This window comes from Perca flavescens, chromosome 15 (genome assembly GCF_004354835.1).
Source record: "Perca flavescens isolate YP-PL-M2 chromosome 15, PFLA_1.0, whole genome shotgun sequence".
Taxonomy (NCBI): domain Eukaryota; kingdom Metazoa; phylum Chordata; class Actinopteri; order Perciformes; family Percidae; genus Perca; species Perca flavescens.
In genome coordinates, this window is record NC_041345.1 from 17,232,229 (window position 1) to 17,259,629 (window position 27,401).

Consider the following 27,401-nt stretch of genomic DNA (forward strand, 5'->3'; position numbering starts at 1 on the left):
TGGTCGGGAACAACGGACCAGCTCTTCACTCTCGCAAGGATCCTGGAGGGAGCCTGGGAGTATGCCCAACCGGTCTACATGTGTTTTGTGGATTTGGAGAAGGCGTATGACCGGGTCCCCCGGGAGATACTGTGGGAGGTGCTGCGGGAGTATGGGGTGAGGGGGTCTCTACTCAGGGCCATCCAATCTCTGTATGACCAAAGTGAGAGCTGTGTCCGGGTTCTCGGTAGTAAGTCGGACTCGTTTCAGGTGAGGGTTGGCCTCCGCCAGGGCTGCGCTTTGTCACCAATCCTGTTTGTAATATTTATGGACAGGATATCGAGGCGTAGTCGGGGTGGGGAGGGGTTGCAGTTTGGTGGGCTGGGGATCTCATCGCTGCTCTTTGCAGATGATGTGGTCCTGATGGCATCTTCGGCCTGCGACCTTCAGCACTCACTGGATCGGTTCGCAACCGAGTGTGAAGCGGTTGGGATGAGATTCAGCACCTCCAAATCTGAGGCCATGGTTCTCAGCAGGAAACCGATGGAATGCCTTCTCCAGGTAGGGAATGAGTCCTTACCCCAAGTGAAGGAGTTCAAGTACCTTGGGGTTTTGTTCGCGAGTGAGGGGACAATGGAGCGGGAGATTGGTCGGAGAATCGGGCGCAGCGGGTGCGGTATTGCATTCAATCTATCGCACCGTTGACGAAAAGAGAGCTTAGCCAGAAGGCAAAGCTCTCGATCTACCGGGTCAGTTTTCGTTCCTACCCTCACCTATGGTCATGAAGGCTGGGTCATGACCGAAAGAACGAGATCCAGGGTACAAGCGGCTGAAATGGGTTTCCTCAGGAGGGTGGCTGGCGTCTCACTTAGAGATAGGGTGAGAAGCTCAGTCATCCGTGAGGAGCTCGGAGTAGAGCCGCTGCTCCTTTGCGTCGAAGGAGCCAGTTGAGGTGGTTCGGGCATCTGGTAAGGATGCCCCTGGGCGCCTCCCTAGGGAGGTGTTCCAGGCACGTCCAGCTGGGAGGAGGCCTCGGGAAGACCCAGGACTAGGTGGAGGGATTATATCTCCAACCTGGCCTGGGAACGCCGATCCCCAGTCGGAGCTGGTTAATGTTGCTCGGGAAAGGGAAGTTTGGGGTCCCATGCTGGAGCTGCTCCCCCCGCGACCCGACACCGGATAAGCGGACGAAGATGGATGGATTTTTTTTCCTGCAGAAAATGCTTCTAAATGCTGAAAAGCTAACTGGATTGCTGGCATGTTGTTGGTCCACACACTGCAAGTTAGGTTATGTTAATATATTTAGTTTAAATAAACTTCTTTTTGACTGATCTATCTGTGTGTGACCTCCCTTTTGTTGCCGGCCTTGAGCCAGGCGGTAACAGTATAGTATATCGAAAAAAGTGCAACGCATACTCATGATCGAGTCTGTATGATATTGTACGAAAATGTATGCACACCAAAACCATGGATGTATTAAGAGAACCAAAACGTATGATATCCTACGAAATTAGGAAACCACCGGCTTGTCACGTGATGCTAGCTGGCTACGAGCTCCATGACGGGTACAGAACACCGCGAGCTGCCGCTCGTTTTGGCGGAGAATACGGTTAAATTTATTCCACAAAATATGTAAATATGTAGTAAGTAATAGTTTAGTATAGTAAAGAAGTCATAGTATAGTATGTCGAAAAAGTGATCAAAAAGTCATAGTATAGTATGTTGAAAAAAGTGATAAAACGCCATAGTATATGTAGAAAAAAGTGATAAAAAGCCATAATATATGTAGAAAAAAGTGTCAGTCATAGTATAGTATGTCAAAAGTGATCAAAAAGATATAGTATAGCATGTCAAAAAAGTGATACAAAAATCATAGAATAGTATGTCGAAAAATAGTCATAGTATAGTATGTCGAAAAAAGTCATAATATGACGAAAAGTGATAGTCATAGTATATCAACAGTCGTAAAAAAAGTCATAGCATAGCATGTCGAAAAAAGTCATACTATGTCAAAAAAGTAATAAAGAATGAGTTTAGTAAAGAAGTCATAGTATAGTATGTCAATAAAAGTCATAGTATAGTATGTCGAAAAAAGCCAGTCATAAAAAAGTCAAATTATAGTATGTCGAAAAAAGTCATAGTATAGTATGTTGAAAAAAGTGATTAATTGATAGTGATAGTATTAGTTTAGTATAGTAAAAAAAGTATAGTGTATCGAAAAAGTCATAGTACAGTATGTTGAAAAACGAAAAAATTCATAGCATAGTATGTTGAAAAAAGGCATAAAAAATAATAGTAAAAGGCATTAAAAATAATAGTAAAGTATGTCGAAAAAAGTGACAAAAAAGTCATAGTATAGTGTGTGACCAAGGGTCACAATGTACTGCCTACTTAATAATTTAATAATAATAACTTATACTTTTTATTTATCCACAGTGGGGAAATTAAATTTTTTTCACTCTGTTGTTGGAACAAAATGCACACAAGTCTGAAATATCCACACACATGTTCAGGTTCTGTACACACACAAATGGAGAGATTCCAGAGGGAGGAGAGATGCAACTGCTGGTACCTCGCCAGTCTGAGTTCTGAACCTCAGTCCATATGGGGATTTGAACCAGCAACCCTCAACTTCTCAGCAAAAAACTCCTTACAGATGAGCTACTGCCAATGGTCATGCCAAAGTATGTCCAAAAAAAGTCATAGTATGTTGAAAAAAGTGATAACAAAGTCAAAGTATAGTAGGTCAAAAATAGTCCTAGTATAGTATGTCGAAAAAAATTCCTAGTATAGTATGCCAAAAAAGTGATAAAAAGTCATAATATAGTATGTCGAAAAATAGTTATAGTATAATATGTCGAAAAAAGTGATAACAAAGTCAAAGTATAGTAGGTCAAAAATAGTCCTAGTATAGTATGTCGAAAAGAATTCCTAGTATAGTATGCCAAAAAAGTGATAAAAAAGTCACAATATATTATGTAAAAAAAAAGTAATATTATAGTATGTCGAAAAAAAGACATTAAAAAGTAATAGTTGAGTATAGTAAAAATGTCACAGTATAGTATGCCGAAACAGGCATAACAAAGTCATAGTATAGTATGTCGAAATAAGTGATAAAAAGTCATAGTATGTTGAAAACGTTATAAACAATTCATAGTATAGTATGTCAAATAAAGTCTGGAAGAACATGCAAACTCCACACAAAAAGGCGCAGCCTAGACTGGGTATCAAACCTAGGGTCAAAATCTGTACTGCCTACCTAATAATAATAATTTATCATTTTTATTGATACACAGTGGGGGAAATTACAATTTTTTCACTCTGTTGTTAGAACTCAAAACACAGGCCAAGTCCTATACATGCACAAATGGAGAGATGAGAGGGAGGGGGGTGCGACTGCTGGTACCTCTCCAGCTACCAGTCTACATTCCATTCTTTGGTCAGTAGGGGAACTTGAACCAGCGACCTGCAGTAGTAGTAGGCGACCAAATATTGTCTGGAAGAATCGGATAACAATCCTGTTAAGGCTGCTGAATCAGCATTCACAGAATAACAAAGTCATAGTATAGTGTGTCATAAGTTATAAAAAGGTCATAGTATAGCATGTCATAAAACATGATATATTTGTTGTGTGTTTAAAGATGTCTTGCCACTATTCAGTGTGCCATGGGAAGTTACGCTTTAAAAACACATTCTTCAAAGTGCCACCATTCGAATGTTCCATGTTGTTGGAGAATGTAAGGTCTGTATGGCATGCCATGGGCAAGACCTTCATCTGAGATTACTGTACACCTGTCACATGAAATAATACCAAAGACAGACTTTATTGCAAACATTTTATTCAATATGATTTGCACATCAAAACATATCAAAACCAGTTACAGCGAAGAAAATACACTACTATGCACATTACATTATCAATCCTCATACTGAGAAAGTGACTCTTCATGGAGCAGCAATGAGCAACATTCTGGTTAACAAAGGTGGCCAAACCAAGTCAAACAACTAAAACTAATTCCTCCTCCTCCTCCTCATCTGCCTTAAAATTCCAGCAATGTCAGTCGGTGCACTTTTTTCTACTTTACCTCCATGAATGTGGATCCAGCAGTATTTTCTATTGCGCTAAATCTTTTGAAGTTATAACTTCCTCTTAATTAAAGTAATACCATTAAAAAGAGCAATGTGTTTTCCACTTTTATAAACCCAGCATTTATATTTCATTTTTAATAAATCGTAACTGTGGCTCATTTAAGTGTTAAGTGTCAATTCCACAGTAAAGTTTTGACAGTTTGTCCATCGAAAGGAAATCAGGCTAACCAACACTTTCAACCTTCACATACGAACACTTAAAAAAAAAAAACTTTCTATACCCAAATTTGATGTAAACATGTTTCCCCATTAAAATAGTAAAATATCTATGAAATGAACGTTTAATTTTTCTCTTAAAAAGTTCAGCATGACTGTCAACTACATGAAATACATTTGTTGAAATATTACTTTTGAAAAAGATAAAGCGGAGGGCTCGTTCAAGGTATTAAACATGGGCATTATATGTCATTGGGCTGTATTTAAGGATAGGAAAATGAAAAATATTCTAAACTTACTCACACAGCGAAAAGAAACAGAACTCCCCCTGCTGGGGCACAAGTTCATAAATACAATGAACAACAAGCATAACATCAAGTGTTACTCCAGTTCAGATATTATATAAGATTGTAATGGGACATTCTTTAAGGAAAAAGAAAATCAGCTCCCAAAAATGCATGAAATGTCTTCATATGTTAGACAGCAGAAAGGAAAAAAGGAAAGAAAATACAGAGAACTGAAACTGTTATCCAAATAGTATTCATCTTCATCCTGGAAGAAAATTGCTGTGTTTTAAAATCTAAAATTAAAATCTGTAAACCTGTAACATTAAATATATCATCTAAGAGCCACGTCACTTGAAAGGACAGCAGAACACTAACAACATAAACTGCTGGTTCCTGTGATGGAAAAAATAAAAAGGTTGATTTATCTAACTCAGCTGTTACAATAAGTGAACTTTAACATGTAATGATGTTCCATAATGTCATTATCAAAGCCACATGGCTCAGCTCAACCAACAGGAATGTCACATTTGGTCCGATGTTGAATAGCCCTGTATGTCTCGATCTCCAGGTAGAAAATATTTTATGGGCACGGTTGTTCTTTATTTCTAGCCATTAACATGTACCCTAGTAACTTATGGCCGCACATAATGGAATTGCAAGACTGCAACGAGGCTCAATAATGCTGGTTTTAAAAGAAATGTCTGAATAGGTTTATTGTTGCATTTCCTATTGCTCAGCTTACAAAGTAAAAGTTTTCTGAATGATAAGGGTTTAAAAGAAAAGGGAGGAAAGAGGGTTTTTTTTCTTTTTTTTTTTTTTTTAAAAGGAAATAAAATTTAGTTCTTCACAGTGATAAAACTGATGCCAATCAGGAGCAGGGCTGCTGGAACCTAAAATCATTTCTCACACTCACAGCTCATAAACACTGCCCATGAAGTTTTAAACACACACGCACGCACACTTCACTGTGGTTTACCCAGCAGGCTAGACAAGAAGTTAGACCCCTGGCTCTCTCCCTGTCTAGTACCCGCTCCTCCTCCAAGTGGATCCATCTGGTTCAGTTCAGACTGATCCAGCATTTCAAAGTCCTCTCCGTCCATGTCTGTGTCTAGCTCGGAGCTGGACTGCTTGCGGTAGCTTCGGCGGACCCCGGCCCTGGGTGGGCCTTCTCTGCGCCGGGCAGCAGGACGCTGAGGTTGCATCGCCCCGGCCAGCGCTGCCTGGATCATGTTGCTGGCAATGACTCCAGCCAAGTCTCCGGCGAAATCAGACGCAGGCGGCAGGCCGCTGAGAGAAAGTTCTTCATCCAGATCCTCCTGATCGGAATCAAAATGATCATCTACATCCAGCACTGAAGCCCGGTGACTAGCTAGCCCAGACATAGCCAGACTAGGTAGACCTATGCTTGTGTCGTCGTCGTCATCCATCAAAGTGGCATCGGGGTTTATGGAGGGGAAGTCTGGCAGGTCTTGAGCAAAGGATTCTTCAGCATCACTGTGTCTGTCAAAATCTGACCAAAATATAGACAGACACGGTGAGGGAAAAGAACAAACCAGAAAATAAAGGAGGGGTAAATCTGCAATGTCTGTGTTCTTACCCTCAGAGCCCTCTGTGAGTGGGGTCTGGCCACGCGATAGGTTAAATGTTCCATTATCAGTGTAGGACACCTCAGCATCAGAGTGCTCAGAGTCGGTCAGTGCAAGTTCCTTGGCAACAACAGCATCATCAAACTGGGAGAAACAGCACATTTTTTTTTTAGACATAGTCAAAATCTTTTTATGTGCTTTTACCCTTTGCTCTACTATAAAAAGGTTGCAAACTTTCTCGGTTACTGTTTAGTTCTATTCTCTCTCTTTTTGCTCTCATACCTTCTGTAAATACACAGGCACATGACAGACCCAGCACATCATGTGAATTTTCTTAACCCCAACAGGAAGTGGCTCAGATGCGCTACCATAACTAATACTGTGCTGGGAGAACATACACCGTCCACACTTAGGGGGGTGCTTAATTTAAGATGCCTTCAGTAACCAACAGTCCATTTATGGAGCCTTAAGTGCAATATCAACAGAATTAGTGGCAGTTTGATTAAAATATAGAGTTCGGGAGTTAAACAGACTTACCGTTGGGCAGAAAGCAGCCAACTCCTCCTCCTCGCTATCACTGTCTTTACCTGAGGCTACACCACGGAGGGGCCTCCGCAGGACTGCAGGGAAGAATGACAAACATACAGAGAACGCTTTTACATTTATATAATCAGCTTAACAAGTGAAAAAGCATGTGGTTTTGTGCCACCAGAGGGCACGAAAGCAGTTTGTCAGTTGCTGGCTACAAATGAGCAGCCTGATGACATTACTTATATCTAATGCAGTAAAACCACGTTGAAGTGTTATTTGAACAAACACAACACTGTTAGTAGTAACATAAATGTGAAAGTTATGACGTTACATTTATTTGTTTATGGTTCAGTTGTGGCTTTGACTTTATTTTCATTTAATTTGCAGTGTCAAATCAGCATGCAAAGTTTTAAATATAAAAAAAAAAAAAAATTCATGTACTACTTACACTGATTATCAATAGGCTTTGACATCATGTATCCACAAACGCTGAAGTCCAGTCGCTGCAGGACCGGATCCAGCTTCACACACACATGCTGAAAAACCCTGTGATAGGCTCCCAGAGGAGCCAGGAGAGTAGCCCACACTAGAGGAGAGAAACATAATACTAGTCATTATAAAGAAAGAGGGAGTTGTTTAGTATACATGGTAAGACAAAGCTGTGTTTGTTTATGTTCTGCACAGATTCATTTTCTGGATTACTCGCATCACTGTCAATAGACACAAGTCTGTGTTAGCTTCAGTAGAGATACAGACAAGGTGAGGCAGAGGGAGCAGCAGGGAGTTAACAGGTAGAGCTGCTGTGGATGGTTTCAGATGTCAGAGTAGAGGGCCTTGGCAGCTCTTGCCTCCCAGGCTCTCCAGCCTACACGGTTGGAGGTTAGGAGATTAGCCCAGTCTAAGTCTGACCTCCTTAGCTTTCTGCCTGGCTCCCTTCCTTCACTCCTTCCTTCCTTCCTTATGTGCCTCTTAATGGCTTTAATCACCTCCCAGGCTAAGCCCTGGTACCGAGGCCCCACAGATCTGGTTTCACCACCCATGTATTTTTTAATAGGACCAGTCAGCTGAGTTTCCTCGCCAACGTGGTCCTGTGAAAGAGCCTGGATCTGTAGTTAGGAACTGTAGTTAAACTGCTGGGCCTCACCAGCAGAGTAGGAGAGCACCAATCCAGGAATGTAGCGTCCAACCACAGCCAAGCAGGTGAAGACTCCACAGATCAGGATGCAGAACTGACACAGGGCAACAACACATAGGGAATCAAGTCAGCACCTACAATACATGTTGACTATGGTGCATGTATCCAATACTTACAACCACAATAGGGCTGGACAACATATTGACATTCACTCATTAATTCACTATAATTATAATATGGGGTGGATTGCGGTGCCTAGTGTGAGAATAATGAAATTAGGTGAGAGTAATCAGATTTTGCATATTTATGAAATGTTACATACATACATTACACACACACACACACACACACACACACACACACACACACACACACACACACATATATATAAGAGATTTTCTTCATATTGTGTGTTGTCCTTACCTTGCCAGGGTTATGTTGTTTGTACTGCACCGCACTGGATGCGATAACAGCTCCACTGACCAAGGCCTCAGCGATGTGGTGGCACAGTTCAGGCACACTGAGGATGCCAGGTTGCACCAGACCCCAGCTGGAAAAAAATAGAGAAAATTATTAACACCTTTACCTGCTTTCTTTCCTTTTTTTTTTATTTACCGTTATTATTGTTGTTGGAATACTGGCTGGTGGTTACAGTAACAAACCTCTCATTTTCTGATTCGTCCCGGTTTCTGACTGTGGAGAGAGAGAACATTCAGCACTTATAATATATAAAAAGTAGTCTCATCAAGCTTGTCTCCTGTCTTTGATCTCTTTGGAACCTTGCACACTTGGAATGTTACACACGTTCAAACACAGGTTTGGGAGATTAACTGTTCCAGATGTAATACAAATAATTTGCCAAGTCCAGAGTTTAGGGCTGCTGACTGGTGGCATATCTATTCTGACAAAGTTCATTTGTTGCAATCACAGCAACACGGGGAAGGCTATATGGTACAATTAATGCAAGAAAGATGGAAAGTAAAGGAAAAGAACACAACATGTGTTAGAGAGATATAAAGAGCCCCCATAAAAATCAACTGGTACCACCTCCAATCTCTGGCCAGATCTTATTTCTCCAGGTATCAACAAAGACGATCACAGCCAGACCAGAAGCCAGCAGGAACAGCAGGCGCAGTGATGTCAGGGCGAAGAACCTGAGGGGAATAAAAAGAGAGCAAACACATGAACAGACAGTACTTCTAATGCCTGTTACGACATGAGTAAAGGACAAACAATGTTACAAAATTCAACAATTTAGTACAGAATTCATGAATCCACAAAACCCTCAAGAGATGATATGCTGTTTCCTTTAGTCAGAACTAAGAAAAGAGGAAGTTAGCCCACCCTCTGGTGTGTGTTACACCCATTAGTTCTAGCATAGAAATTAACCAGGATAGATGATACTAAAATAGGAGGTTACATTTTCTTCTTCAAAACGGACGGCACTGCTTTAATATAAATACAATGAAGGGGTGACAAATAAGGGAAGTGCTGATAAATTAAATTCCCATCCACTAACAATGGAAAAGCTACATCTAAATAGTGTTGTTTCAGGTGCTTGTTGCCCACTTTTACACAAATTGATTTCACTTCCTTGGGCCTCAACACTTAAAGTGTTGCTCCACTTCACAAAATCACAAGATCTCAAAATGTATTGACCACAACAATGTTACAGAATTCTGCCAATCAGCAGTTAGAGATTAACCTAGAGCGAGGCGTGTTGGTATTTGGGGTAGCAGTGCAATTAGTAGCTACAGTTAGTTACATAAAATACAAATGTCTAAGTAATCCTAGCTCTATAAGAACACAACAAGATGTACACTTGTAGTACAAATTAATGCAAAAAAATAAAATGGAATCATTGACAATCGCTTAAACAGCACTGTTTGAAGATGCATTTCATTGTGCAGTGACATTGGATTTTATTATTTTATTAGCTACATCCTTCTCCCACTTGGTGCTTTAAGAAGGAAAACTAAGACAACCTACTGTCAGAAAGATTGCCCATTTTGCCTCCCCATCAACATGTGACTTGCCATCGTCAGTTACTTGCATTTAGTATATCACGCGTGCATTATCCTTGGGAAGAAACTAGCCTGCACCATCATGTGTGTGCTGAAGCACAAGTGAGACAGGACAGGGCGGCCTAACATGCCCAGTGGTCTAATCGAATAAAAGCTGAATGCCTGAGCTCCACAAGGAGGCTGGTGAGCCAAGCTTCCCCTCTCTATGTCCCAGGTCAGTGATTCTTACCATACAACAATAACAAGTTCACCTAATTAAGCCAGAACTTGTCCCAGTCCTACACTTTCTCCTATTGATTTCTTCTGTAGTTTCTTCCTGGTTTTCTTGTTTGAGTACATTTCTGAGTTTAGGGCTGGCCTAATGGCTGAGTGAATATAATTACACATGATAGAAATAGACCGATATTCACTGAGCACATGCTTAATTCCTCATAGGATTTGCTGTTCCACACTATAAATGAATTTCTTCTTACTTTTGTACTGACAACACACTGATCTCTAAATTGCAGATTTAACCTAAATGTACAGCCTCACACTCGCAGCAACAAGGGCACTGGTAAAGAGGCTAATCCCCGACATCATGCTGTTATCAAGATTAAGAAAACAGTTCGGTTAGGAGAAACATTGGAGTTAAGGTAGAAGTGTTTGTAGAGTGTGTCTATAAATAATACTACTAGCCAGCCATCTGTCTTGTCTTGAATTGACAGGTGACACATTTGCATCGTGTAAAAGCACCAGCTGCTGGAGGTCACATTGGCTTTCGCCCAAAGACCAAACAGCTTCTGTATTGTCTGAATGTAGGTTGCTATAACACTGGCACAAACTACAAAACTAGCTAGGGAGACTATTTTACCATCAAAATGAACTAAGTTTGCGCTTAAACTCACCAGAACACAACGTTAACCACAGTGTAGAGAAGCACACACTGTAAGGGTCTTTCCCACACTAGGACAGACTGTAGGTAGGTCAGGACGGGCTCGTAGGGCCCCAACCTGGACTGAAGAGCAGCTTTGACAGCCCGTACCTGACCGTCTCTCTCGCTGGAGCATGGTCGACTTCGCAGGCAGACGCCGGACGCCTGCTGGGCAGAATAATCATTCAGAGATGCGTCTTCCATTGCCCCAATGTGCGCCATTTTAGCGTTTACGGTCGATAAAGTCTGCCTGTAAAATAAAGGCATAATAGAAACAGGTAACGTTAACATTACATGGGACACCACAGCGCCACGGAGCAGCACCACTCACAACAACATCGAGCTAACAGCTAGCCACGCCAGCTGAATCATTGTGTTAAACACCTAATTATATTATAAACAAGCATGTTATCAAATACAGTGTTCAAACGTTTTAAAATAAAATGACACGTACTATTTTGTCATGTTTGCAGAAATGTTGCGCCTGGTTGCGCTTTCTTCGGAAGATGACAATATGGCGTCAACTGTTTTTCCTCAGCACTCAGCAGCCCAATCAGAATCTGTACGACGAGCCCGTGTCATGCTGCGTTCAGGTGAAATAGGAATCTTTAGGAATGTTGTTTGCTTTGAAGCAGTAGGCTACATTGACAAACGAGTCAGCAAACCATCATTACATTTTTTTTAGGTTAAAATATTCATGTACCCATTTTACTTTCTCTTGTGTACCCTTAATGGTTTTGTACAAACTAAATAAAGTTAGTTTGTTAAGAGGATCTGTCGCTTCCAATTCGGTAGATAACTTTAGTGGGTTTTATGTGCAACAAGATGACGATACATAACGTGTTATGTATCCTAAATCATTGAAATGTCAATCAGAAACACAAGTCCGCTGTGACCTGTTTTATACAGTTTATGATTTTGAGCAGAGCTCTGATTACAAGTATGTAAACAATAACAGTACATCTTTCCCGGATGTTCTGCTTTGAATGTGTCTGCTTGGCTTAACCATAGGGCTTAACCATAGACAGTATATAAGGGCTTAACACGCTCCGATACGGTAGGTGGCGGCAGGCACCTTTAATGTCGGTTAGCAATCCGCCAATAAAGAGAAGAAAATTCTGCTTGGAGCGTCAACCATGCGTCACATCCAATGGTCACATCCGGTCACATCAGCACCAAGCGCAGAGCGGGAAGAGATATTTATTTTCCTAGGATGGCGAAGGCATGACCCGCTCTACTCTGTCTCTGATTGGCTTACCCTGGCATTCTTACTCTAACCCTAACCAATCTCACTCCTCATGCCTAAACCTAACCAATCCAACCAACGTAGGCAACGAGTACTAGCCAATCAGAGGCAGAAAAGGGCGGGTCATGCCTTCACCATCCTAAAAAACGCAAATTTGCAAGCGGCAAGGACTAGTGGTGGTGGTGAAGTGGCTTGAGCAGCAGTCTAGCTACATATTTCTTGTATTATTTAGCTAGCAAACAGGCTAGCTAAATAAAGAGCAACTGGAGACTGAACATGCCGCGGGAAATCATAACGCTGCAGCTTGGACAATGTGGAAATCAAAGTACGTGAAAGACAAGGTTAAGGTTACGATTGTTATCCCTCTGCTCACATGAGAACCTTATAACGTTAGCCAATGTACAATAAATTAACTAGCTAGCTAAGACGATCTGTCATGTAATGGCGTTAGCTAAGTGCTAGTATCAAGCTAAGATCAAAACATAACAAACAGCGACAGTATAACCTAGTTTCGCTGACTTGTGTAATAGGCTCTCTAACGTTACCTAGCAAATGTAATCTAACGTTAATGCAAGTTACCGTTAACTAGCGTTAACGTTATCTATGCAGTGTCATTCAGATAACATACTGTTTTGTCTAATAAGTTCGTAACGTTACAGTCACAGATGACATATTAACCTGACCTAACATTAACGTTTTTGCTAACCTGTTCCTCTCTGTGTTTTGCAGTTGGTTTTGAATTTTGGAAGCAGCTGTGTGCAGAGCATGGCATCAGTCCAGAGGGGATTGTTGAGGAGTTTGCAACTGAAGGGACCGACAGAAAGGATGTGTTCTTCTATCAGGTAACTGGTGCAAACACTGACTGCTTCTCTTCATTATCTCTCACATCATGAATTACAAAATGAGTATCTTTTCTGCACACCATTGTAAGTTCAGTCTTTTTCGGATGATGCTTAAAGAGCAACAACATTATGTGCCACTAGATGGAGTGCTTGTAGTTTGACATTCAGTTCACTGTCATAGAGGAGTGAAGAAACAAGAAATATTCCCATTTGAGAAGTTGCAATTAGAGAACGTTGACTTTTTTTTTTTCATAAAAAAAGAACTTAAACCAATTAATCAATTATCAAAATAGTTGGTGAATAATTTAATAGTTGACAACTAATCGATTAATCTTTGCAGCTTTCTTGTGCAGTATGACAAGCTAATTCCTGGTTATTCATAAAACTCCACAGGCTGACGATGAGCACTACATCCCCCGCGCAGTTCTCCTGGATCTGGAGCCGAGGGTGATCCACTCCATCCTCAACTCTCCTTATGCAAACCTTTACAACCAAGAGAACATCTACCTCTCTGAGCATGGTGGAGGCGCTGGGAACAACTGGGCTAGTGGATATTCACAGGTGATCACTGGAAATGACCGGATTCTTTCTTTAACCCTAAGAAATAAAAATGTTATGCATGTCAAATTCTGCGGATTGTTTTGTTCCCTCTAGGGCAAAAAAATCCAAGAAGACATCTTTGACATCATTGATCGGGAGGCAGATGGCAGTGACAGTCTGGAGGCAAGTTTTCCAGTTTATCACATACCGACTGTCCCTGGGGCTGGGAGTGATCGGGGCTGTGGCTGTTTGGAATAAAAAAAAAAAACGGATTTAAAAGTAATGTGATATTGCTGAGTGTAGAAATATTACATAGTATAGTCAACTCTTATCCACATCAATAGCAACTTGCAACTGGAACCTGAACTTCAAACATGCAAGAAAATATTTGTTGCTTGTAGTTAATATGATGAGTTAATTTCCAGTTGAACTTGTAGAAACAGAAGGAATATTGTCTGAATAATGGAAAAATTATGAAACACCGGGGCCCTGGACACAGAAAAGGCCCCTCACTCCTCCTACATAGGAGCAAGATACTCAGCTTGAAAGACCCAAAACGACTACGAATAACGTTTGTTTGTGGTTGATTGTTATCTCTTTTAGTCACATTTTGCAGGTGAAGCTCATGTAGCCCCCTGACCTCTTGAGCCTCTGGGCCTGTGCCCGGTAGACCCTTTCAGTAATTCATCCATGGTCTGATGGTCTAATAACAGGGAACACTTGATTGTACTTAAACATTACTTCTTTTATTCTGTCAGTCAGACTCTTGCATCTTTGTTGTGGTAAAATAGAAATGAATGACTTGATCAAAACTATGTTAAAATGGTGCCAGTTCCTGACATCTTAAAAATGGCAAAGGCCCACCAATGCCTCACTATTATTCTTAGCCTCTTTCTTTTTGGTGAACTTTCTTCAGCTGCCAGCCTCCCATAAAATAACACTCCCATTTCCCCTCTCATTCATATTATGACCCCACATTATTATTTAGTGTGTGCACTCATGTATGCATTGGATAAGAAGGTAGGCTGAGCTGCTGTGAGCATGTGTATGTTGGCAGGGTGTGGCGTGTAGAATGTCTGGTGATAATAGCTGGGCGAGTGTAGAAGGCAGGTATTACAGGGCTGTGTTGGGGGGTAAGGGAGCCTATTTGTGAGGTGGGGCTGCACTCTCATTTATATAAGTACCTAGGAAGAGAGGCATTTGCTCACCCACGCACAGTCGTTTTTTTTTTTTTTTTTTTTTTTCTCGCATTAGTAGAGTTTACAGTAAGCTTTACACACGTGGCACATGCTGTAGCTGTAAATGTGAACTGTGAGTAATGAGTAACTCTTTGTCTTTGTAGGGATTTGTCCTGTGTCATTCCATTGCTGGGGGGACTGGTTCGGGGCTAGGATCCTATCTGCTGGAGAAACTCAATGACAGGTCCACAAACACACATGCAGTAAAACAACAACAACAAACTTTTTTTTTTTTTTTTTTTTTTTGTCAAAACGTTTTCTCGTTCACTGGTTTGTGTGAATAATATACATGTATATTTTCTGATCTCCAGATACCCAAAGAAGCTGGTGCAGACTTACTCTGTTTTCCCAAACCAGGACGAGATGAGTGATGTGGTCGTTCAGCCGTACAACTCACTGCTCACACTGAAGAGGCTCACACAGAATGCAGACTGCGTGGTGAGCAGTAGCACTCATGGATGGATGTTGCTTAATCCCATTGCTCACTTTGCTTCACAACGCAGCCATGGCTCTAAATAACCTCACAAGATGGATTAAAACACATTTTTATACAAGCCATGGTTAGCTTGTAATTGTGCCACTTAGAAAAACAAAGTCAAAGTAAAACAAGGTATCCTAGCGAAACTAATTTTACAAAAAAAGCGGCCAACAAAATTATGATGTGATGTCAGACTGTTACATAAATTTGGCCTTATGTGCTCTGATGTAAATGTTGCGGGTCAAAACGCAGCAAGTAACTGCTAGTACACATGTCAAGCTGTTAAGACATCAAAGACATATGAAACTCTTAAAAATTATGTTTCATTAAGTCTCACAGGTTTATTACACACTTCAGTCTCAGTGCCAGAAAAAAAGAAAATCCACACTGCAGTGGACTAGTTTTGGCTGGGTTTGTTTAATGTTGTGATTGAAGGAATACTCCACACAAAAAAGAAAAGAAAAAATCATCACAAATATGAAGACAGATTGTTACTTCACCCTCTGTGTGGTTTTGTAATTTGACTACCCAGTTGTCACTTGTCTTTAGGTTATGTACCTGATATTGTGATACATGTTAGGCTTACAGTCTCCTCTAGATGTAGTCTAATGTTTTAAGTGTGGTGTGTGTGTGTGTGTGTGTGGGTGTGTGTGTGTGTGGGTGTGGCAGACTAATAAAGAAGCTAACTGCAGTGCCAGCTGTAATCAAACTTCATAAAACTCAGTCTTAAATTGGTGATTATATTAGTCTGAGATGCTCTAACAGTCTAATGGTGTTTCCTCTCTAATACCTACTTCCTCCAGGGTCTTGCATAAGGCCCTCATGTTGATTAAATTAGCCAGAGAGCTAATAGAATCTGTCCAAGAATCGGCCCCCCTGTTGCAACTGTACAGTGTGTCTTTTATGTTCAACTCTGCTGACAACCGCACACTGTGTTGCTCCTTAAGAGGTTCCTTGACTCTGATATCCTCTTTCTTTTTCTTTAACATCGCAGCAGTGTTTTGACCTTCTTCACTATGTTGTTGTGCTGAAGCTCTTCTGTTATGTTTTAATTTGTCTAATAATTGCCCCATTTCTCTCATTGTGTGTTGTATATTAGGTGGTGTTGGATAACACAGCTCTAAATCGCATCGCCACAGACAGGCTGCGTATCCAGAACCCCTCGTTCTCCCAGATCAATCAGCTGGTGAGTGAGAGACGCCACTCAGTGTTACAACCTCTACCTCCTTCTCCAGTTGTTTTCACAGCTTGTCAGTCAGCAGGTTTTAGTCTTTCTCAGAGATTGCCATCTACCCGACTGTATTTAAACAAAGGCAAACGTTGAGACAGGCTGTACTAGATTCATGGCGCTCACTTAAAAAATTACAAACTAGTTTAGCAAGTCGGTTGCACGTCAGACTGGATTTCAACTTTCTTGGAAATGAGTTGCACAGCACTGCACTTTCCAAAGAGTATGTCAGCTTGCTTGGAGCCACACTTAGATATTTTGAATTTAGGCTGCATTCCTTTTAGGGCTGGTCGATGTGGCCAAGAAATTAAAATCTACATATTTATTCCAGATTTTAATACACATTGTTATGCGAAATGCAGGAAGAATTGAATTGAAACGGCATTAGACAGCTAATGTTGTCACCTTTTGACTGAAAATACTTTTTGTGTGTTGTAAGAAGTAGACATTTTACACATTGGGCAGAAACACTCCTTTAAAACTTAATTGTAAGCTTTTAGCGCATTGTAGTTAATTTAAAGCTCTGTCTAACTGAACTGTCACACACACAGGTTTCCACCATCATGTCTGCAAGCACAACCACCCTGCGTTACCCAGGCTACATGAACAACGACCTTATTGGCCTGATAGCATCCCTCATCCCCACACCGCGCCTCCACTTCCTTATGACTGGGTACACTCCGCTTACTACTGACCAGTCGGTGAGCGAAATAAAACCAAATGGTGCAAAATGTTTTCATGTTAACCCAGCATCCGTTAATATTTCAAATACTGAATGTCCATTTTCAGGTTGCTAGTGTGAGGAAAACCACAGTGCTGGATGTGATGAGGAGGCTTCTGCAACCCAAGAACGTGATGGTGTCCACAGGAAGAGAGAGACAGCCGAGCCACTGCTACATTGCCATCCTTAACATTATCCAGGGAGAGGTCGACCCCACACAGGTACGTGTGTGAGGTGTCAATCTATATTCTTATAAATTCCAAATAACTTACCATGTTTGGAGAGTATTCAGGCGTATTATACTCTACTGTAGGTGCATAAAAGCCTCCAAAGGATCAGGGAGCGTAAACTTGCCAGTTTCATTCCGTGGGGTCCAGCCAGCATCCAGGTGGCTTTGTCCAGGAAGTCCCCGTACCTGCCCTCGGCCCACCGAGTCAGTGGCCTGATGATGGCCAACCACACAAGTATCTCCTCTGTAAGTGCTCATCTTAGAGTTGTATAACCTCAGCCTGTTCAGTTACATTCTTCACCAGTGGATTTATACAGTTGAGACCTGTACCTTTGTTTGTTCTGAGTCAATATTTGAGGATATGCATTGTCCTAAAACTGAAGTTCAAGCAGTTACAATTTGGCTTTTCATCTTCATCATCATCATCATCCTGTCAATTTTCTTTTCTCCCCCCCTTTTTGCTGGTTTAAAACATGAGCTGTGAAGTTGAGGGAAAATGCAGTCCTGTGATGTCAACTTAATCTGAGAAAGCCTTTACAGAGCAAACTTTTTTTCTTTCATTATTTTAGGTCTTAAATTTAAGTAAGGGGAAATTCATCATTCAAGGACGTTTCCGTGAAGTCATACATTTCATTTTCCTTTCTGGTAGCCTGGAAGTTAAAAATAAAACTGAAAGTGTGCAAGTTTTAAAGAAGTCAGTATAAGAACCTGAAACTTCTCCTTTGCTGTCCCACAGCTGTTTGAGCGGACGTGCCGGCAGTATGACAAACTGCGTAAGCGTGAAGCCTTCCTGGAGCAGTTCCGCAAAGAGGACATATTCAAGGAAAACTTTGATGAGCTGGACAACTCTCGCGAAGTGGTCCAGCAGCTGATAGACGAGTACAGCGCAGCCACACGGCCTGATTACATTTCCTGGGGCTCGCAAGAACAGTGAACAGACTTTCTTTTGTCTATCTCAATTATAACTCTGTCAACATACATGCTTAGCTAGTTTATTCTAACTCAATTTAAGTCCCTTCTTCACTTTTTCAAAAATATTTTCTCCAACATATAGGTGTCCCAAAATAGACAGGTATTTGGCTATAGCTGCTTCTCTAAAAAGAAATATTTATTGGCTTGTTATAGCATTTGATAGTATGTTTGTTTGTCTCAAAATTGAAAAAGAGAGACTGAGGGATGACTGTTAACACTTTTATTATATTAACCAAATAATAAAATGGACTGGACTGTGTCAGATCCATGAGATTCTCAAGCCCAGTTTAAATAAAAAAATCCTTGCCCAACAGTCCAGTGAAGTGGAAGTAAGAGTACTTATTTCCTGTAAGTCTGTGCAGAAAGCATCAATATATCGTACAAAATAATCTATAAATGTCTGTTAATGGTTGTTTTTTCCTTTTTCCTAAACTCAGTTTTCCCATATTTGTAGCCTATTTCTTTCCAGCAATGTAAGACAACCTGTTGCCTTGTTTTGGTCTATTTTTATACCATACTTAAGTTTTTGTGCAGTTGATTTACAGTAAAACGTCCACCGTCTACGAAATGATTGCCTTGAATAATGGGAATAGGATTGCCAGAATGTGTTGCATGATGTTTGATGCAGGTTTGTTCATCCTAGACATTTCTGTCATGGTTTTATTGTACCCTCTTGTCTGCTGCTGCACACTTTGCTCATTTGTTACCACTGTACATGATCAGCAAGAATGTTGAGTGGAAGTTGGACTTGAGCCAAAAGTGATGTTAAAATACCTGCCATACAAATGGCATCGATATTTAACAGCATTTGTCATGTACAATGGAGAAAGTAACAGTTTGAACAGGTGAACATGGAGTACAAGGGTGGATCTCATGTTAACGCTTCATCTCGGTGCCTGTAAAAGGAATAGCTGGTTTACCAGTATTCACGGTATTGTCAAATGAATATACGGTTCCATATTGCTTTGCTCGTTGGACCTGTTTGAAAGGATGAATAAACACATTTTGTATTTTCCATTTGAAATGTTTTTGGTGTTACCTGAAGGCACACTTGTAGGTTGTATGTAAAGTTCATTTTACTTTGCATACAAAATAATAAAACCCCACTTCTCCCCCCCACCCATCCTCACCTGGAGCTGCAGTGTATTGGTGGCCATTCATCTAACTCCGTTAAGGCTCATTACCACAGGGGAACGTAAAGGCACTTAGCAATGCTTGCTCAACCAGCTATTGTTTTTTACCCAGAAAAAGCTTCGGGTGAGGCAGCTCTTGGCTCTGCTCCTGGCGCCAAACTTCAGCCTTTTATAAAACGTCTGAAAACAGTCTTACACTGCTTCACTAGTCAAGGTACAAGAAAGCACATTTTCTGAAAATGAAATGAGGGCTGAGGCTGAACAACACTAATTATGGTAAAATGGTGCCGTTTTATTAATTACATACAGTATTTATAGTTTTTTATTGCACTTCCAGGTTAGTTAAAAACAAACAGTGCAATTAACTATACACACATTACATAAAAAGGGTACCATGCAGCATACAAACAAGCTTAATACAAAGCAACATCTGCAGTTTGATTTATTTTATTTTCATACTTGTAGCTTGGAGCTGCCTGCAGCTGCAGTAGAAAAAGCAAAAGACCTGATTGTGAGCAGGAAACGGGGCTGACTGTGCAATGACTCGTCAAGGCCTTTCATGGTGAGAAGACATAAGTCTTGAGGCTGGTTATTGCATGGGGTTGTGTAAAAGACAGTACTCAAATTATATTTACAAAGTCTGGTCTCAGATTTCTAAAAAGGTCATCTACATTAAAATAAGGTGTACAATGTATACAACAGGATGTTTTTTTATATTTGACATTCAAGTTTAAAGAAAAATTTGTAAATGTGAAAACACTCAAATATAAATGGGGGGGGATCTGTCTGCTTTGGGATCATTTCTTGTAATAAAAGCTTATTTGAAAAAAAATATCTTTGGTCCATGCTCAAACCCATGACTTGGCAAAACTTTGGCTTCACAAGAACACTCGAACAGTGAACACAAAGACGGAGCTACACAGGATTTACACATCTGAACTGCAGGGGGATCAAGGGGAACACAGCTTGGAACACAACCAAAAGCATTTATGGCTGTTGGTTAACATTTTATCAGAAAACAAATCTGGGTCTGCATTTAAGACAAAGCACAGATAAAATAGCAAACTTTGCATAAATAATACTACAAAAGCATCCATGGCCTGATTAAAAAACGTTTTGGTTTAAATAGCAGGGGAACTGCATGGTAAATATGGCGTCACTTCTTCTCTTATGATCCAGATCTCTGACTAGGGGTTTTATGTGTACTCTAAGTTTAATTTCTTCCATTATATATACATTGTGAAAATAACCATAATAAACAGAGAAGCACCTGTTATTTTCAGCAGAGAAGAGCTGCATTAGGATAGAACAAAGTTTCGTGTTGAGGATTACAGCCAAGACAAGCAGCACAACGAAGGACACGGGAGAGCATTTGATGGAAACAACAAAGAAATCGTTCCGAAATCCTTTTTTGTTTCTGTGACAGACTCAGATCCTGAATGTAGTCCAGGAAATGATTTTCTTGATCAAATAGACACACAAACACACACACACACACAAACACACACACATAATCCCATAGGTAAGAGTATATATGGCAATGGCAGCCAAAGTGACTTAGCTACAGAGTTCAACATCTGTTTCCAGTTCCAAGTTCACATGGCTCACTGCATCAACAGTTCCAGGTAATGCAAACCCGGCCGGGGACCTTATGAAAACGGACTGTCTCTGATGAACATGTCAGCATAAGGGCACGTGAGAGAGAGAGTGTGTGTATGCGTGTGTGAAAGAGAACCAAAGACGGGAGGGTGTGTGTGTCACTGAATGTTCTCAACACTATTCCAGCAGTGCATGAGGGACAACTGCCTTCTAGGAAAGGCAAAACAAATATGGCACACTTCGAGAGAGAAAAGGAGAGAGTAGTGTTTTCACTCTAAGCCATACCTTCGTGAGAGGAGTACCACAGCTTATTGTTGCCATAAGTCCTAACTCTTGTGATGCTATCTCTCCCTGATGTAGTAAGGCTCATGCCAACGTCTCATATTGTCTAAGGGGGGGTGGAGGTGTTGCCATGTAGGGTAACAGAGTTGGTTGCGTGACAGGATGGGGTGGAGGGTGTGTGACAGCTCATCAGCAACCGCATTGGTTTCTGTGGGTTTCTGGCCTCACTTGCAAAACAGAACCCCCTTGCCTTCCCGTCCCCTCCCGCACCCTCCCTCCTCCATCGTCCAGCTCCCTTAGCGGGAAAGCTCAGCAAGGGTTTATTTTCACGGATGGGGAGCGAAAACAGCCCTCTCTTTGTTTTGGCTGCCGTGCCGTTCCCAGTGGAGGAGGCGTGGTGTCCTGAGGATTGGGGCTGGGCCTCACAGGGGCCACGTGGATTAGGATGGTGGGGGGTTGGGGATGTTCAGGTATGGATCCCTTTCAAACAGGGTGCGAGGGCAGCTCCAGGAGGGTGGGTGTGTGTGTCAAGGCCAGGTGATGGAATCCCACCTCTGTGCTTTCTGTGATGGTGATGTCCGCATCTTCCCCTTTTCCTCGCTCGCGATGGATGGCACTGAAATACGCATTCATCAGCTGCATGATCTCAGTCAGCTGTGACAGAGACAGAGAGAGAGAGAGAGAGAGAGAGAGAGAGAGAGAGAGAGAGAGAGAGAGAGAGAGAGAGAGAGAGAGAGAGAGAGAGAGAGGTCAGATTGGTGGCAGGCTCAGTGTCTGTCTGGCACTGTCACAGGAGGGTGGAAACCGATGAGGTCATCCAGCTGTGAGAAAAAACTGGATCCTCCAGAAGCCGAGGACGGCGATTGGCAGATTCTGGCAATCTGGTTAAAGATTCACTTTAACATATTTTGTTCAGCAGCTGTTGCAGAAAAAAGAAAGGGCACTGCGGAGGAGTTCATCTGTCTCTCCGTTACCCCGACCTTGGTGGACATGACCACCAAACCACCATAAGCCACCATGACCATTACTTTAGTATTGCCAATGCTTGCATAAACATGGTGTGTGAGAACACTGACTAAAACCGTTTGAGATTTAACCTACACCTTCTTTTTAACTTTAACTGTAACCCTAAGTAGCTAATCTCGCCCTCACCATTAACTGCAGGTCTAACCATAATCACCCCCTGCAAATTTGTTCTCTTTTTTCCTGCCCAGAAGCTCAAAACACTGCACGTTCATATCAAAGCAATACGAGGCCCTAAGTTCATAAAAGTAGGAGCCTTACTGGGCTCTGCTTCAATTTGCTTATGCGTCCAATAAATAAATAAAAGCCACTTTTGTGCCCCACGAGAGATCAGAGAGGGATTTTTGTTCCGTGTGGGAAGATGCAAGCAAATCTGCCCTGTGAAAGGCAAGATTTGTTCTCTACTGAAAAAAAAAATCTGTTTGGAAGAACATCCATGTTTCTGAGAAATGTTGCCTAATAATTTAATTTAACCACTGCAATAAAACCCACCCCCCAGTTGCCATTTAATGCCAGGAAGTTGGTTAGCATCGGCTGGAGAGCAGGGGCAGGTTGTATGCTCTCTATTTAGACCAAACAAATTAGTTGTTTTAAAATTGGGTCAGAGAGCTGGAGGCAGGGGGGTATCATGAGCAGACAGCACAGCCAGTACACAAACTGAATCCTGACTACAGAGGAGATATATAGTGAAACATATAGAAACAGCTCCGGTAATAAGAGATTTTGCCTCATTTAACCCTCAGCCTGTACATTCTAAACTGGGGCGTGAGCCACTATACCTTGGTGGTTTCAAACAGCAGATCCCGATCCCCAGCTGTGATCTTGAAGGTGTTGCTATCGGATACGCCATAAGAACAGATCTGGCCATAAGGGAAGGACTCCAGGGCCTCTGCCTCTCCCTGCCGATACAGAGACACCGATGTAGCAGCTACACCCAGCCACAACTTCTGGGAAAAACTCCCTGTCGAACTCTGGAGGCAGGAAGAGGTAAGCATATGTCAGACCAGCTCGAAGTTATCATTTAGTTTACCTCAAGAGTCCAAGTGACTCTTCAGCACTGAGGGAGCAAAATCTTTCACTCCAACAATAGAACTAAAGGTGACCTCACAATACTCACAATATAAAAGTCCACTTCATAAAGAGTGCATCCAAAGCCTGACCACTGGCGTGCAATTGTGAGGTAGGCGGCCATACTATCCCTGCGGCTGTAGCCGGCTAGACCTTTCCAACGCTCCAAGATGGATACCATGACAGTCGCTCCCTCCTCCTTCAGCCGACTCCGCAGACGCATGTCCTGCTCCACCTTTTGCTTGTGCGCTGCTGTAGCCGTGTGGCTCCACAGCGCCCCAGCCAGGAGGCCCGTGTGGAAGCGCTGTGTCGTGGGGCAGCCTTGGGCAGCCACCTGACAAGGAGGCAGGGTTTGGGGTGCAGAGAGGGACATGAGGACTCGAGCTTCTAGAACGTGACCTGGGAAAAGCTCGTCCAGAGGTGGGCAGGGGGCATGAGTACTGAAGTCACCCATCAGACACTGAAGCCTCAGGGAAGCTAAGGCATGCAGGTCCTCTTCACAGGCTGGCAGCTGGCCACGCACCACCATCTCATGGCACTGCAATGAAAAGGCCAAACCCAGGACAATCAACGAGACACAGAACGGGACAAAAAGAAGGCACAATTTGTCAGTAACAGCCTCAGTCCTGCCATCAATCCTTTCTACCCCACCCTATTTTATTATGTCCCATAACTCTTTTATGAGAGTCTTCAGAAAAAAAAGTGTTCTAATGAAGCCAGTGCTGGCTGCCTTTTTCCCCCTATGCACTACAGCCAGTGCTCTTAGTCATGTTTTTTTATGCACTGTGCTTTATTGCATCACAGCCCATAAGACATTAATGATTGTTAAGTAAAAACAATGAAATACGAGGAATGAATCACTGCAGAACAATAAATTATATCTCATTATCAGCACTGAAATGGCCACTCATAACAAAGACACTCTCAAAGAGAGGACTTTGCCTTTTGAGGAGTTGTGTTCTGCTCCATTACCTGCTCAAAGAGGAAGATATACTCAATGCTGTCTACTGATATGCTGTCAGCATCCAACAGGCAGTAGAGCTTGAAACACAGTTTCCAATGGGATTCAGACTCTGACTCTTTGGTGGAGAGGCTGCACAGAAGAGGGACAGAAAGGGTTAGAAAGGGAATATACAAATGGTATACCAAGAATTTTAAGCCTAGATGTTAATATGTTACAGGATATTGCCTCCTTAATGTGTAATATTAATGTTTAGTAACTTAACGGTTCGCTGAGTTTCATGTTTACTCATCACTAAGCACACTGAGGACACAGAAATCCACACAGGTCTCTTATTCCAGCTGGATGCCTTATTGTTTCATTCGAGACTTTGCCTTGTACAACCAAATGACATCAGCTTCACCTTGGCTATCCAGTGACTGGCTGGCTTTGCTGACAGAAATAGTGACACAAGTCCAGTTTCCCAGCATGGTGTCATGTTTGACCAACAAGACCAGACAAGGTCACCAGTTATCAAGGATACTAGATAACGCTCAGCATGGGAGTTGGGCTAGGGAAGATAAATATACAACCAACAGCTCTGGTCGCATTCATCTAACAAATGAGAAATAGCTCAGATTCCTGCCAGACTTAGACAAGGTGTTTTGACAGCATGTCTGTCTGCTTGGTTTTATTGTGTCTGACTTCCTCACCCTTGTCGGTTGTCCTGTTCTGTTTTATAAGGTGAAAATTGACATTTACTTTTCAAACCTGGTCAGGATGTCAGCAATCAGAGCGCTGCCTGTGATCGGCTGCTCCCACAGTGCATTCTGCTCGTACAGTGCAAATGTGTTTTTGCTTTCTTGCAGGCCGAGCTTCTCCTGCATCCTTCGAACCACCTGGTGAAGGGCAAGGGGAAGTGAGTAGAAAAGACAGATGAAGAGCGAAAACAGAAGAGGCAGAAATGCAATTTCTGTGGTTATTATGGTTTAGTAATGTCACTAAACTGATTAGGCTAGGATGTTTTAAACAGGAACGTGAGAAGCTGAAAGATTGAGAAAAGTTGTGTTATGATGTAGAATACAGATAAATGTTCCCAAACCTCATTGGCGGTTGTGTGTGAGCTGATGTAGAGCTGGCAGGATAGAGGGCCAGGATAGTGCACAGTGCACAGCATCTCCTGTCGGCTCATCAGCATCTGGATCTCCTCCCAGGATGGCACACACTCCCGACACTTTGTCTTCTCCAGAGCCTCGCTGATGAATGATGCATAGTTATCCATCTCAGACTCAGGACTCTGGCTCTGGATCCTGCAAGAAAGAGTGAGACGGGTGGATACGTAAGGTGTGTGCTTGTGTGCGAGCACATTTAGATTTATTCAATACTTAAAAAGGGAGAACTTGTTAATGCTTGTGATGTTAACAGTGATTTAAAGTCTGTAAAGTGTTATGCTTTGATTACAGACTTTGCGTCATCCTTTTGATTCAACAGAGTTCTTTATTTTCTTTGGGCTGGCAATGCTCGAAAGTCAATGAGGCAAGGAATGACAAATGTTCTCACTTTAGCTCTTAGGGACTTAAAAGGCTCAACATCCCTCAGTCCTTCAAAGAAAAAGGAAAATGGCAAAGAAAACATGTTTGACTTTGGGTAGCACACGAAACAGGAAAAGGTGTTTCCGCTCCTGTGAACCAGAGTGACCTGCCACTTCCTCCCAGTGGAGTGTCCAGGAGTGGTAGGTGAGTGTGTGTGTGTGCTGTTGTTTTAAAAGAGGGGACACAAAGGCAGCGGACAGCACACTCCAACTGGAGCCTGAAGTCTCACACGCTTTGCAGAGTGTGAAAGGTGTGAAATTCAACCTGACGGAGTAATGAGCTCAGCCCTGTGTAAACAAAGGGAAAAATAGGAAGGAAACAATTATATTACGATATTCGTCCCAAAATACACAAAACGACGGAGGACAGAGAGAGGGAAGCATGAGGGCCTCAAACATTCTGCCAGACAGAGAGAGGCCCTCTCATTCCCTCCAATGTCTCGCTCTCTCATAACGATATGGCCACAGGGTGGGATTTGTCATGCTGAAACATAATTAGGAATGTTCCACTGAGGCTGTGTGATCCTTCCTATACTCTCCTGTCTTCACCCCTTTCTGCTCTTTCCTCCTTTCTTACCCCCTCCTCCTCCTCCTCCTCTGCTTTCTTTCTTCTGGTCTGTTCTCTCTGACAGCAGACATTCCCTGGGGGTTTTCTCAGGGCACAGGGGGAGTGGAGGAGGGTTTCTGGGCCCACTTCCCAGCTCCAGTCTTAGCTCGGCCCAGCTGCAGCCACAGCACAGATCCACAGAGTGAGAGAGTGCGTGAGAGCGATGGCTATACGTATCAAAACACACAGGCAGCGAGTTCCACAGGGTTATTATGAATCGCCATTGCATGCAACTGTTCCATTAGCTAGAGGGGTGGTTCTCAGTACAGACATATAGATAGAAAACCGTAGTGGTTTGATGGTATGGCGTTAGACAGAAAATCTGGAACAAGAGATTAGCACAGCTAATAACTTAGATTAGCATGCTTGACAGAGGGGCTAATTCAGACCTGTAAATCCTGCCCTAAAACACTGGATCTGTCTGGGGAACATGCTAACAATGTGAAGGCATATCACGCTACTATATCTAAACTGGTAGTTTGCGGGGCTGGCGCCTGCTTTTTGTCTAGACCCCATGTTTTCCCTGCTACTACACACTACTGGTTCACCTTCATCTCCCAGCATTTAACCTGTTCTCCCTCATAACCAACTCCTGGTCTGATGTACTATTCTTATGGGACTGGGATTGCATCATGTTGCTACAACTTGTGTTCACATTTGACTCTGATCACTCTCATGTAAAACCATTTTTATGAATATAAAATAAACACTACTATTACAGTTGTGGTTTCCACTACTTTAAACTGTCAACAGAAGGATTCGTTGTACTGTTTTCCACCTGTCTTCCACAAGTCATGTTTCCCATTGGGACAAATCCGAGCCAGCAAAAACAGGAACATTTTCCATTTGTAATTACAAGTAGGAGATGGTGTGAACTGCTTTATCCAGTCAGCAGGATTTGACA

At 42.2% G+C, this 27,401-nt stretch overlaps 3 protein-coding genes across 5 annotated transcripts in view; 1 reads left to right on the forward strand and 2 right to left on the reverse strand.

Annotated features, from left to right (window-relative positions):
- Window positions 1-3,798: 3,798 nt before the first annotated feature.
- Window positions 3,799-12,772, reverse strand: retreg3 (reticulophagy regulator family member 3). The gene is made up of 11 exons (XM_028599860.1): window positions 12,713-12,772; window positions 11,215-11,343; window positions 10,735-11,010; window positions 8,871-8,977; window positions 8,486-8,516; window positions 8,247-8,373; window positions 7,833-7,917; window positions 7,137-7,274; window positions 6,695-6,777; window positions 6,169-6,301; window positions 3,799-6,081 (listed from the first exon to the last, which is right to left on the reverse strand). The coding sequence occupies exons 3-11, from the start codon at window positions 10,980-10,982 to the stop codon at window positions 5,534-5,536; spliced, it is 1,500 nt and encodes a 499-aa protein (XP_028455661.1). The 5' UTR covers window positions 10,983-11,010; window positions 11,215-11,343; window positions 12,713-12,772; the 3' UTR covers window positions 3,799-5,533.
- On the forward strand, window positions 12,098-19,278 carry tubg1 (tubulin, gamma 1). The gene is made up of 11 exons (XM_028599861.1): window positions 12,098-12,331; window positions 12,736-12,848; window positions 13,242-13,409; window positions 13,503-13,571; window positions 14,731-14,810; window positions 14,938-15,064; window positions 16,204-16,290; window positions 16,884-17,033; window positions 17,122-17,274; window positions 17,367-17,528; window positions 18,019-19,278. Exons 1-11 carry the CDS (start codon window positions 12,283-12,285, stop codon window positions 18,214-18,216), a joined length of 1,356 nt encoding a protein of 451 aa, XP_028455662.1. The 5' UTR covers window positions 12,098-12,282; the 3' UTR covers window positions 18,217-19,278.
- Window positions 19,279-19,658: 380 nt separating this feature from the next.
- The window catches only part of plekhh3 (pleckstrin homology, MyTH4 and FERM domain containing H3), a 32,523-nt gene continuing 24,780 nt past the window's right edge, over window positions 19,659-27,401 (reverse strand). For 2 of the 3 annotated variants that reach the window (XM_028599857.1, XM_028599859.1), the window contains exons 8-13: window positions 25,402-25,609; window positions 25,062-25,198; window positions 24,332-24,452; window positions 23,409-23,897; window positions 23,071-23,262; window positions 19,659-21,922 (exon numbers count right to left, since the gene is read on the reverse strand). In XM_028599857.1, the coding sequence (XP_028455658.1) occupies window positions 21,752-21,922; window positions 23,071-23,262; window positions 23,409-23,897; window positions 24,332-24,452; window positions 25,062-25,198; window positions 25,402-25,609 (1,318 nt within the window). In that variant the 3' untranslated portion in view covers window positions 19,659-21,751. The remainder of the gene's footprint in view (window positions 21,923-23,070; window positions 23,263-23,408; window positions 23,898-24,331; window positions 24,453-25,061; window positions 25,199-25,401; window positions 25,610-27,401) is intronic. The other variant, XM_028599858.1, reaches the window with a different exon arrangement.

Coding starts and splice junctions, on each gene's coding strand:
- retreg3 (XM_028599860.1), bottom strand. CDS start 10,982: ATGGCGCACATTGGGGCAATGGAAGACGCATCTCTGAATGATTATTCT. Junction 7,275..7,832: donor GGTGCTCTCCTACTCTGCTG/GTGAGGCCCAGC, acceptor TCTCTCCTCTAG/TGTGGGCTACTCTCCTGGCT. Junction 6,082..6,168: donor ACTCACAGAGGGCTCTGAGG/GTAAGAACACAG, acceptor TATTTTGGTCAG/ATTTTGACAGACACAGTGAT.
- tubg1 (XM_028599861.1), top strand. CDS start 12,283: ATGCCGCGGGAAATCATAACGCTGCAGCTTGGACAATGTGGAAATCAA. Junction 12,849..13,241: donor AGGATGTGTTCTTCTATCAG/GTAACTGGTGCA, acceptor AAAACTCCACAG/GCTGACGATGAGCACTACAT. Junction 15,065..16,203: donor CACAGAATGCAGACTGCGTG/GTGAGCAGTAGC, acceptor GTTGTATATTAG/GTGGTGTTGGATAACACAGC.